Raw genomic sequence first — 13311 nt, 5'->3', positions numbered from 1 at the left:
TAATGAACATTTGAGTGCTTCTAGTTTTTGATGATTATGAATATTGTTTCCTTCAACATTCTTGTACATGTCTCTTGAAACACACATATAATAGTTACCCCTTATCTTCGGTTTCACTTTCCTTGGTTTCAATTACCTGTGGTCAACAGGGATTTGAAAATTTTAAATGGACAAGCCCCAAAATAAACAATTCATAAGTTTTAAATTGCATGCTGTTCTGAGCAGTGTGATGATATCTTGTGCTGTCCTGCTCCCTCCTCTCTGGGACGTGAATCATCGCTTTGTCCAGTGTATCTATGCTGCGTACACTGCCTACCTGTTAGTCACGTAGTAGCCATCTGGCTTATCAGACTGACTATCTCGGTGCTTTCTCTCAAATAGCCCTTAGTTTACTTAATAATGTCCCCAAAGTGCAAGAGTAGTGATGCTGGCAATTCAGATGTGCCCAAGAGAAGTTGTGAAGCACTTCCTTTAAATGAAAAGGTAAATACAGTACAATAAGGTATTTTGAGAGAGAACATCAACATAACTTTTATTATAGCATATTGTTATAATTATTATATTTTATTATTAGTTATTGTCATTAATCTCTTATTGTGCCTAACTTATACATTAAACTTTATTATAAGTATGTACGTATTGGAAAAAAACAAGTGGTCTCAGGCGTCCCCTGGGGTTCTTGAAGTGTGTCCCCACGGAGGAGGGAGGGTTACTTCCTATGCATTTTTGTTGGCTGTACAACGGGACTGGACTCTTTCATGGGGTAAGCAAGCGTTCAGCTCACGGGCCAGACCCGTTTCCCAGAGTGGTTGTACTGTCGGCAGGGTGTGCGAGTCCACACCAGCACTAGGTTTAATTATGACTTTCAAATTTTAGCCAAACTAGTGGGCATGTAGAATTAACTCACTGGGTTTGAATTGTTATTTTCTTCATGATTTTTCTGTGCATACTTCCAGCCTCGGGTTTGCGTGTGCCCTTCTAGATTCCTTGGAATATGTGGAAACTTTCTGTGGCTCTCGCTCCCCTAGGTATCTCCTTCTGCAGATTCTTCCTTCCCAGGCTGTTCCGTCTGTCTACTGCTTGCCTCAACTGTTATCCTTGTCCCCAGATGGCAGCAGTTATTACATTTACTTTTTTTGTTTTGTTTTGTTTTTGTTTATTTTTGTTTAAAATATTACAGATGTCCCTTTTTCCCCCACTGACCTATTTCACCCTGTCCCAACCCTTTCCCCAGTCCCTCTCCACACCATTGTCGGTGTCCTTGGGTTGTGCATATATGCATATGAATTCTTTGGTTACTCTCTTCCCCTCCACCCTCCTCCATCCTCCATCCTTCTGACATTCATCAGTCTGATCCATGCTTCCATGTCATTGAATTATTTCTGTTCATCAGTTTATTAAGTTCTTTAGATTCCACATATAAGTGAGATCGTGTGATGTTTGTTTTTCTCTGACTGGTTTATTTCGCTTAGCACAATATTCTCCAGGTCCATCCATGCTGTCCCAAAGGGTACAAGATCTTCCTTCTTTACAGCTGCATAGTATTCCATGGTGTATATGTCCCACAGCTTTTTTATCCACTCATCTACTGATGGGCTCTTTTAAATGTTTTTTATAAATACCACCCAGGAAGCCACATGAGCCCTGGGAATGCTCCAAGGCAGACAAAACAAAGGGAAACCTCTGAGCCAATCCTTCAACGAACCACCAGAGGGGTCAAAACACACAGCCACAGTCCTTGGAGAACAAGATTTGTATTGCTTCCTCTTATACAAGTAACCTGCCCCAGGAATGCAGATTGCTGTCCTCAAGGCCACCACTGAGCTGGGAAATGGGAGGGGGAAATAGGGTAAGTTAGAAGACCACAGAGCTCTTATACTAAAATTTCAGAAGTTTTTTCCCCTTTATTAAACATTTCCCCCTTTGTTTTAAGTTTTTAATTAGATTCCAGGGTTTCCAAAAACATTTCTGACAGTTTTTGCCAGCTTATCCATTGCTTTTGTGGAAGGATAGAGTTTTGGAGTTTCCTATACTAGCAGTTTTGTTCTACTCTAATCTCCCAACTCCTTTTATCATTGCATTGACTTTAATTTAACAATAATGTTAGTAGTAATAGGAATCTTGATCTTTTTAATTTAATGAAAATGCCTTTGACTTTTACCAAAAAATATCAGTTATAATTTAAAAAATTTTTTAAAATATATCTTTATTGATTTCAGAGAGAGGAAGGGAGAGGGAGAAGGAGCGATAGAAACATTAATGATGAGAGAATCATTGATTGGCTGCCTCCTGAATGTCCCCCACTGGGGATCAAACCGGCAACCCAGGCATGTGCCCTGATGGAAATCGAACCCAGATCTCCTGGATCATAGAGTCGATGCTCAACTGCCGAGCCATGTGGGCTGGGAAAAAAAAATTATTATTTTTTTTTATTGATTTCAGAGAGAAGGGAGAGGGAGAGAGAAACATCAATGATGAGAGAGAGTCATTGATCGGCTGCCTCCTGCACGCCCACTACTGGGGATCGAGCCTGCAACTCAGGCATGTGCCCTGACCAGGAATCAAACCGTGATCTCCTGGTTCATAGGTGAACACTCAACCACTGAGCCATGTCAGCTAGGCCATAGTTATTTTTTGAGCCATATGTTCTTTAATTATTTCAAGGGAATATCTTTTTATTCTTATTAAAATTATTTTCTGTGATCTACTTCTTAAATCTCATGCTAATAAGCTAATTTTGAATGATAAATGCCTTTGACCATTATATATTTTTAGATAGAATATTATTAAACTAGACTGAATTCTCTGTCTTTACTTTCTTTTTTATGTTTTATTTTTTATTTCTTTTTTTAAAAAATATATCTTTATTGATTTCGATAGAGGAAGGAAGAGGAGGAGAGAGATAATCAGTGATGAGAGTCATTGATTGGCTGCCTTCTGCATGACCCCTACTGGGGGTCAAGTCCAGAGCCTGGGCATGTGCCCTGACCAGGAATCAAACCAGGTGGTCGATGCTCAATCTCTGAGCCACAGCAGCCGGGCATCTTTACTTTCTTTAAGGTTTTTCATCTATATTCACAGTAAGATTGTTCACTAGTTTCATAGTCAGATTTTGATTTCAGAATTTGGCTACTTTCTCAAAATGAATTACACCTTTCATCATCTTCTTTTCTGAAAAATATGTCCTTTATAATTGGATAATTTTTTGTTCTTTGAAAGTTTAAAATAATTCATTTCTAAAATTATTCCATTTGAAGAGATGGAAAACTTTTTTGAAACTCTAAAAATTCTTCCCTAGTTATTGGTCTATTCTGGTTGTCTACCTCTTGATGTAAAGGGGGATTAATTGCAGGAAGGGATCAAATGAGTTGGGGAACAAGAAGGTGGTTAATTCAAGATATTGTAGATGCTGTTATCTTGGGGGGGTGCTTACGTCCCATTTTAAAGAATTTGGCCTTATCCCATTGTCAACAGGGAGCTGTAGAAAGTTTTTTGAAAAAGAGATCTGTATCATTTGATGATCAAATCCTATCACTCTAGAACTAGGAATGGAAAAAAGAGTAGCCCAGGTGTGAGCTAAGGGGCACCCTAGTTCAGTACTTCAGATGAGGGCCTGAAGAATTAAGGCAGTAAAAATGAAAGAAGGAGCATATGTAAAAGTCAGTGTGTTTGAAGAATTGACATGACTTAATGGCATCCCGCAAAAATATTACTAGAGGTTTATTCTGTAAGATTTTAAGTTCAGAATCATATATATGCTGAAAAATAATTAGTAATATTCTCTAGCAATCAGAAATAATTAAACATAAATACAGAATTCTTGTATTCATTAGAAAATGAATTTCTTAAAGACCAGGCAAAAGAAAATATTTTGCTCCAGAATAAAATATCCTGGGTCTCAGGATGCTTAGTGCTTTTGAAGATCTCTGTTACCAGTTAGTCTGACAATATACTGGCTGCATTCTTTTTTTTTCAAATTGATTTTAAGAGAGAGGGGGAGCTAGAGAGAGAAAGAGAGAGACAGAAACATTGATGTGAGAGAGAAACATAGATCTACTATTTCCCACAGGTGCCCTGACCCAGAATCTAACCCATAACTGGGGTACGTGCCTGACCTGAATCAAACCCACCACCCTTTGGTGTATGGGACAACCCTCCAACTAACTGAGCCACATCGGCCAGGGCCTGGCTGCTTTCTTTTCTCCAAATTACTATTGTTTTCATAATTTAACCTTTTTGAGCATCTTTTATTTTCCCCTTTGGAGTTATTTTCTTCAAAGAAGGCAAACTACTAGCTATTCCTCCTGTTTTTCTTTTATTTCTAAAAGCTGATTTGCTTTACATTGTTAAATAATTGAAAATGAGATTTTCAGGAATTGATATAGTTATGATAATTTTGAGTATAAGTCAATGATAATTTTGAAATTGGAGTCAAAGTTAATGGAGATAGAATCCAATTCACACAACTGATATAATAGCTTTTATCTATGCAGAGCAGCCTCCCATTTATTTGGGCATAGCTTCACCATCAGGGGAAAAATATCATAAAAATTCTACCCAGTGAACCCCATTTTGTTCAAAATGAATTATTTCATTTTTCTATAGAACTATCTTGTATAAATTAGAGCCTTACATTTTGGGTACTCAAAAAATAATAAAAATTTTAAAATCTCATACTTATTTTATTGACACACCTCTCTGATAAATATAATAAATATGATAAAATTAGTAAGCAAATAATTAATATGGAGCATATTATTAATAAGCATAATTCATTATATATAAAATAAAGTATAATTGATTTATTTATGAACAGTGTATATCCTTTTTGCTATTAATTTTATAATCAAACTTTATTGGAAAGCAAGGAGAAATAATCACAAGTTAATTAATTGATTTTAGAGCGAGAGAGTGAGAGAGAGGAGAGAGAGAGACATCAATTTGTTGTTCCACTTATTTATGCATTTATTGGTTGATTTTTGCATGTGCCCTGACTAGGCATCGAACCTGCAACCTTGGTGTATGAAGATAGTGTTCTAACCAACTGAGATACCTGGCCAGGGCCAATCACAAATTTTTAAATATGAAATTAGTTGTATAGGTTTGCCAAACAGAAAAAATGTATATTTTTCAATACATGTTAAAATGAATTTCTTTTCTCTTTCTAGGACATACCGAGGGAGAGCATATTTTAAACGGCACTTTTATAAGCAAGCAACTCAAGATTTTTCCGTTGCAATTCACTTAGATCCTAGTAACTGGTTAGCACTGTATTACAGAGCCTGCTTATTTAGAAAGAGTAACCCTTTTAGAGCGCTACAGGATTATAGTGTTTCAGGTACTTTGTCTTCAACTGCACATATATAGGTATTTGATCTGAGGTTCAACATATCACTTTCACGGAGTGGAATACTAAAGTGGGATGACTAATGTAATATGTATTTATTATATAGTTATATCTATATATACATTTTTAATGTATGTTTACCTAATATATATTCATATATGCTTATAAGCTTCAATAGTTTAACTAAAAGTGTTTTTAATATGCCCTTTTAATGTATGCAAGTATACATGTATTTACATGTGTGAATAATTGTGGCAAAAAGAGAATATCATTATCAAAGAAATCCTTCTACATTTTGAGTCCTGAGGATATTTCTGGAAATTCAAGTCTATTTGCTAATCTAATTCAAGTTTAGTTGCTAAAATGGTAGTGAATTTCCTTGGTGGGCTATGTCCTACTGCATAAACCAAGCCCATGGATTAGTCACATTCAGAATTTTCTTAATCCCCAAACTAAAAATGGGCTTTGATAATCTTCAGTAAGAGGATGGCAGCAGCTGAAGGTGGCCATTTCCTCCTGACCCTATTATCAGTGCATTTTTGGGATGTAAATACGCCCAGCACAATTCTGGGCACAGAGTGAACTGCTCAGTAAACAGTCCCTAGCTGGATAAATTAGCCCATCCAGACCGGCAAATCCCCCCCAACGCTCCAAGCGCGATTATGCTCACCTGGGTGCAAAGAGCTAGGCTCCTAGATGCGGCAACATCTAGAGACTGAGGCAACTAGACTCTCAAAGAGAATACAGAGCTGCTCGGGCAGGCAATCTAAGATGATTGTTATCTGATGTCTCTCAAGTCCACTTGCTTTCTGAAAAGGTCACCCTTTTTATGACTATTCAAATAAAATAACTTATATCCCACTCTATGTGCCAAGAGGAGTTTAGTGCCCTCCCTTCTATTTCCAAGATTTCTTGGAAGAGAGGCCTTCGGATTCCTAGTTAATTCTCTTGTAATCTTTGTAGCTAACTTTCGCCCTATGATTGATTCTCCACTTTTTGCTCACCCACTCATTTCTTGTGGCCACCGTCTGTTACTGAATGTTTTAGGGTTCAAAGGATAAAGTTAGCATAGACAGTTTAATTTGAATGTCGGTCACCCCTATCTCTGTAAGTTTATCTAACTCGTTCAGCTCTGTGCGTCTGCCATCTGGCTGAGCCCCTTTCACCCTGGCCTCTGAAGGCCTCTTTCTCATGTTCCCCTCTTCTCCATGTTTTGGGTTTCTCACCCCTCTTTTCTAAGCTATCACAATAATACAAAATCCTTGTTAGTTAATTATTCAGAGTAGATCATCTTGATTTTGGCCTTAATTCTTTCCTAGTCTAGCCTAAGGAGTTTTATCTTCTACAGTCAAAAAGGAACTTCAGGGTGTTTTTCTAAGCTAATAATAACATCTAACATTTCTTGGGCACTTATTTCTTGTTAAACATTATTCTAAGTGCTATATATGGAGTGTCTCAATTAATATTCAGAATAATGCTATGAGGGGGCATTAATATCATCCCTGTTTTACTAATGAGAAAAGCAAGGCACAGGGAAGTTAAGTAATTCTAATATTTGTTTCCTTAGGAAGTATTCTTCCATTTTTCCAGAGCAACCAATTGCAGCTGACTTCCTCTTTGCTAGCAATCATACTGTGAACTGAACAGTCAAGACAGCCTTCAAGGGATTATTTCCTTAAGCTATATGACCATTTTTTACACCAAGCATTCTTCCTAAAATCTAGTACTACGAATATTTGCGACCCATCTGTGAGAACAATGCACACTTTTTGGTAAAACTTCCCCTTCTTTGCCAGAACAAGCTTGAGAAGCATAGAAGGCGGGGATCGAATATTGTGGAAACCCGTCCAACTCAGTAGCATGCTTTGGACAGTGAAAGGGGAATCAGTAAGTGAGGAGACGAGAGGTGACTTCTTGACTGGTACGAGAGGTGACCTCTTGACTGGTTACTGATGAGAGCCACAGACCTGGAGTATTGAGAGGAGGCTTTTTTTGCCCCAAGCTTCTGTTATTTGGGACATGTGTGGTCAAGTTATCTGCCTTAATTCCAAGTTCTCCTTCCCTTGGAGTAGCCTCTTGGAGTTGCCAATCCGTGTTTATGTGTGTCAGCTAGAACTCTGCCGTGTGCCCCAGTCTGGATTTGTAACAAACATGACTATGTTCACCTGGGCGCAAAGAGCTAGAATCCTAGTTGAGGCAATATCTAAAGACTGTTCTTTGGCCATTAGCAAAAAAAAAAAAAGTCTTCCTGTCTTCCACTAGGTCCTAGTGACTAGGGCCATCAGGGGCAATGGCACCCTTCTGACTGCAATCCACTGAAATGAATGAGAAGTTCAGTTCTAGATTCTAGGCCCATCTTTGCCATTGATCTGCATCACAACCCTGGTCAGTGTATCAAGTCCCACCCCACTGGACCTTAATCTCTTCATCTGTCAAGTGAGTGGCCTCGCCTAGATTACCACCAGGATTTATTCCAGCTCTAAAGAATTTGTGAACCATGATAGCTACAATGTTACTTATAAACAAGTACATTTTATGTGAATACTATTTTGTACTCTTAAATAAGTACACTCACCGTAGACATGTTTTCTTTTATATAATCTTAAAAAAGAAATAGGAAGGGTATAGACTAAAATATAACTCATATATTTGTTCAGAACCTGAATAAGAAATACACTTTTATTTTTAAGCTCTCATAAACGATGGCTATGAGAATCATGGTTGTTTTCTACATCGGGGCATACTCTACGCAGATCTAAAACTTTGGTGGCTGGCGATTTGTGACTTTGAAACTGTTATTTCTCTAGAAAGGTAGGTATTCCTTTTCATTTTTACTGACATCCCTTTTGTGTAAAATTAAAAAATAAAAAATAAAAGTGAGACAATTATGAAGTATGCTAGAATTAGAATATTACTTCTAACTATAAGATTACTTCTAAAATAAGACCTGTTGTTAACATCTGTTTTGCCTCAGATGCTTTTGAAAATTTTAGAGCTTGAATGGGTTTGTGAAGAATTAAATCCATGAGTAACAAAAACACACGTTTGTAAAAGGAGCTTGGGGGTGTCCAGGTTAGAGCTTTTCGAAGTTAACTTTATGCAACACTGTCATCAAGTTTTAAATTGATGACAAAATATTCCGCTTGATATATCATTGCTATGCACAACACACAACTCAAAAGAAGGAAACTTCTATTTAGAACTTCTGACTTCATTTTACTTAGTAAAGCAAAAGAAAAAAAGCCAATAACATTTAGAACTAGTGTGTATAAGGAACACAGACTGAACATAATACACACTAGTCAGAAAGTTAAGCTGTAAAACAAAATTTAATAAAATATTTCCTCCTTTTTCCCAATGAAGCATTTATTAAAATGGAAGATGTCAGAAAGAGTAATAAAGCATGAGAATTCCATGCCAATCACCAGGCTGTTTACTCAGCTTATCAATAAGGTACATTTTGAACTTAACTCAGGAAAGTCATGGAGTATGGCTCCAGAGTAGCCACAGTGGTTTTCTTTGGATATTTTTGAGCCAGAAAAGGAAAGATGGGAGTTTCAGTTGCAAAAAGCCAAAACATGGGCAGTAAGAACTTTGGTGTCTTTTAGGTAAGGGGTCAGGGCTTCCACGAAGGTGGGTTGTAAGATGTGTAGTTTCCTAATTTTGAAATAGAGGCATTGAATAGGTAATTTCTAAGGTCATTTATATATTGAAAATTGTTTGATTCTAAGAGAGAAAACATTTATTTGCTATATAAAAGAAGCTGGGTTAATACCTACGCGGAGAGGATATTTAACCCCAGGCCTGGGACTATCATTGTTTCTCATGGCGGATATAATATAACCTGAGGCAAAAACTGTTTTTTAATCTTCCCTGAGGATGTGTGTATATATATATATGTGTGTGTGTATAATATGTATATGTATTAACTATAATACATATATTATTGATTTTTAGAGAGAGAGGAAGGGAGAGAAACATTGATGTGAGAGGGAAACATCGATGGGTTGCCTCCAGTAGGTGCCCCAAATGGGGATCAAACCTGCAACCTTTTGGAGTGTACGGGACGGCACTCCAACCAGCTGAGCCACCCAGAGAGAGCCCTGAAACTTTTGAGTTGAGGAAACCTGAGCTTGTAACTCAAGATAAATCAAGATTAAGTCAAGGAAGAGTAAAGTATTGCTAAGAGTCTAGAAGACTTCAGGAATTCTGTTCTTAGCACAAACTTAACAAATGTTCATTCTCTGCTTAGGATTTTATAAAGGTGTTTATAATTTTTAACAAAGAGTGGTTAATTAATTTACTTTGCTGTAATGAGACAGTAAAAGAAACCTGCTATATATTGATGTATTTCATTAAGTTCATTCATAATTGGAGAACACTTAGAGTAATTAAAATGTCTAACAAGATTTTGCTTTCCCATTTTTTTAGAACTGTTACTTTGGCTTATATAAATATTGGCCTCATATATCTACTACACTTGGATAACTACACTGAAGCCATTCGGTATTTTTCTGAGGCTCTTAAACTTGATCCTTCATATATTCAAAGCTATATTTGTCAAGCAGAAGCTTATCATAAGGTATTCAAGGATTGAGAACCTTGATTTTTTTAAAAAATGTTTTTATTTTCTGGATCTTTGTTCAGTATAATTTAAAATATATTAATGTATTCTTTTTCAGCAAATTACAGAGGCTAATGCATTTATAAGCAATAAATATTAAGTAGATACAGTTAACTATAATTGCCCAGTCATAAAACCAGTATTGATGAGGTATGAATTTTTGTCTTTCATTTTCTTTTTTAAAAAATACCTGTTTTTTCCTAATTACAAAAGCAACATATATTTATTGCATATAATAATTTTATTTGTATATAAATACAAATAAATTTAAAACTATCCATACTTTTTTTCTCTAGAGATAAGTGCTATTAACATTTTCGAGTCTATCAGGTGTGTGTGTGTGTGTATTAGTGAGTGGGTGGGTTTGTAGAATGGAATTTGTACATAAAATGAGATCCTACTCATTCATACTTTCCTTTAGATCTCGTTTAAATTTACAAGTTATTTGAATTTAAGGTAATATATACTTAGTGTAACAAATTCAGACAATACAACAAACAGGAAGTCTTAGCTGACTCCAACCAAATCTGACTTTCCAGAGAGAAACACTGTTAACCGTTGACTCTACCTTTGAAAATAGATATCCCTTTCCACTGCTCCACCACTGACTGCCCTGTCCAAGCCCGTCATTTCTCATCAGGATTATTGCGGTAGCCTCTGGTCTTCTTGCTTCTGTTCTTTACTCCTGTTTGATGGATTTTCAACACAGCAGCCATAGTGATCCTGTTAAGACATGTCAGATTATTTCCCTTCTTTGCCCCAAACCCTTCAATTGCTTCCCTTTACACTCAGAATAAAAGCCAAGTCTTGCAAAAGCCAAAGGCCTGCAAGAGCCCACGTGAATGGACTCATTACCTTTCTGCCCTCGTCTCCTACAAGCCCTCTAGTCACACTGGTTCTAGGCTAGGCTAGGTTATGCTGTGGGGGGAAAGCCACACAAGTAAAACAAAACAGCACCCCATAAAACAAACAGAAGTAAACCCCCACACCGTATTAAAATAACAAAGGTTTTTTCTTCTTGCTCACACTGCCTGTCCGCAGAGAGTTGGCTAGAGGCTTTGTTCTCCATTGTCTACATCTCAGGACCCAGTGTGCTGGGTCCCATTCACAGCACTTACCTTCCTGATGACTGAGGTAGAAGACCCAGGGTAGGATCGGTTTAGTATGGTGCCCAGGGAAAGTTTGCTCTTGACTCCTGCTGGGGAAGGGATGGACATCCTTGTGGTATGTGGTCCTTTCGCTTAACTCCATGTTGTTGGAGCCGAGGGCTTCTGGAACTTCCTTCGAGTGCGCTTAGAAAGCAAAACCCCAGCAAAATGTCAGGGGTAAGGACATGTATTCAAAGACTTATTGTTCTGAGGAGGCAAAATCTCTGCGCAGTAATGAATATATTGTGTTGTATTCACACACAGAATATTATGTAGTCAGTAGAAAATAATTAGAACTATATCATATGGTGTCAGAAGAAGACTAGCTTTGGGTGGTAAGCACACGATGCAATATACAGCTGATGTACTAAAGAATTGTACACGTGAAACTTATATGATGTTATCAACCAGTGTTACACCAAGAAATTAATTAAAAACAGAACTATATCAGCTGACTGGTATAAGAAAACCAAGAGTCAGAAAGGAGTGTAAAGTGTTATAATATGACTCCATGTAAATAAAATAACAAATCAGTGTGTGTGTAGAATGCGTGTGCCTGCTGTGTGGGTTCAGCCTCCAGGCTGAATCTAACCAAGGGCTGTCTGGAGAAGTCCAGCCCCAGGACAGCTGGAAAAGATCAGAGTGAGCCTCCATGTTTCCCAGCCAGGGTTCCTCAATACAGAAATATTTACGGGTGGAACAGACATGGGAATAGGTGATTTAATAATTACACCAACCTGAGCGAATCCGCTTGAGAAGCAGCAGGCCTGAAGTTCCACAGAATTCTCAAGTTCATTTAAACACATCTCAGACTCTCTCCTTTTGGGTTCCCTCTTCTGACCCTACCCACTCTTTCCTCCAGACAGTTTGCACCATTTCAACGGGCTCTGTCCGCTTCCACGCACAGTTCAGTGCACTCTCCCCTCTGCGCCACCGGGTCGCAGTAAGAGGAGTCACTGGCTGTCCAGGTTCGTTTTGCTGGGGTTCGTGTAGTCCTCCCTTTGTAATCTTCCCAAAGGTAGTAGGTTTTTTGTCTTAAATTTGTACAGATCCAGATTATGCTTCTGTATTAAGGAAAGAATCAATGTTGATAATGTTTATATTGATTTTAAGCAGACGTCTTTTTCTTATTCTTGTATTTAGTTTTATTCGCCCAAGTGCAAGCCTGTTTGTTCCCCCCGATTTTTAAGTGGAATTGTCTTTTAAATGTTACCCTCCTTTGCATGCCAGCTTATTTATTAACATGAATAAAGTTTGGTGGAAAAGGAATTATGGATGAGGGAGAAAAACCAAAAAGCTAAACAAAAAGGAAAAACGAACCAGAATGTATGATATAATCACTCTTATGTAAAATTATATGTGTGGGTATATATAAAAATTCTTCAAAAAGAAAGATAAATGGTTTAAAAAACCCAAAAGACTGCATCGCAGTCTTTTCTTTTTACTTCTTTGTATCCCAGTTGCTATGATAATTCTTAAGAAAAAAGTATATTAGGAGTTGTTTCTGCAGAATTTCTGTGTGGAAGGATGAGAGGGGATCAACATCAGAAAGGAGGCAGTGAGTGTTATTATGAGCTAAGTGTCTGTTTATTAATCCACAGGCGAATAAATTGATTAAGGCAGTAAGAGAGCTATCTCGTGCTATCCACCTTCAGCCAGATGGAATACAGTTGTACATAATAAGGTACGGGCATAGAAGCAGGATTCTTCAAGTTCTCCCTTGATCCTTCCAGCAGCCTCGTTTTACATTTAATCTTTCAGCACCGGCCACCTGCCAACTACCAAGTCAGATACAGTTATTGTTTTTGTTAAGCTTCGAGATAATTTATAATATAAGATAACCAGAACTTCCCCTCTGCTCTATCTTTGCATCAGAACACAACTGTTTTATGTCTTTTGAGGCACCTCTAGATGGCTGGTTATATAATTATCACATATTTCATGAAAGTAAGGTAACATGTTTTGAACAGTTGTTTGTGTCCACAGAGGTACCAAATGTAAGCCTCAGCTAGTTCAGTGAAGAAAAAAAGGTGATATTGAATTGCATTTCAATATCGTAGAGCTTTCCATAAAGAAACCCACTGCCAGTTATGAGTTATCACCATCAAAAACATGTTATAGTCTCTAACACGGGAAACGGACTTAAAGGCATGGGAAAATGGACTAGAAGGATGCTTTCTGATAGGGGCTTG

General features: G+C 37.5%; 1 protein-coding gene across 1 annotated transcript in view; it reads left to right on the top strand.

Annotated features, from left to right (window-relative positions):
• Nucleotides 1-13311, top strand: part of TTC6 (tetratricopeptide repeat domain 6) — a gene marked incomplete at its 5' end in the record, with an annotated part of 188853 nt that overhangs the window by 131942 nt on the left and 43600 nt on the right. The window contains 4 exons of the mRNA XM_081118398.1: nt 5169-5338; nt 8038-8158; nt 9779-9929; nt 12721-12803. Of these exons, the coding sequence (XP_080974524.1) occupies nt 5169-5338; nt 8038-8158; nt 9779-9929; nt 12721-12803 (525 nt within the window). The remainder of the gene's footprint in view (nt 1-5168; nt 5339-8037; nt 8159-9778; nt 9930-12720; nt 12804-13311) is intronic.

This window comes from Miniopterus schreibersii (assembly GCF_964146895.1).
Source record: "Miniopterus schreibersii genome assembly, chromosome: 1".
NCBI lineage: Eukaryota > Metazoa > Chordata > Mammalia > Chiroptera > Miniopteridae > Miniopterus > Miniopterus schreibersii.
The sequence above is the reverse complement of the archived record's forward strand: the minus strand, read 5'-3'. Positions and strand labels throughout refer to the sequence as shown.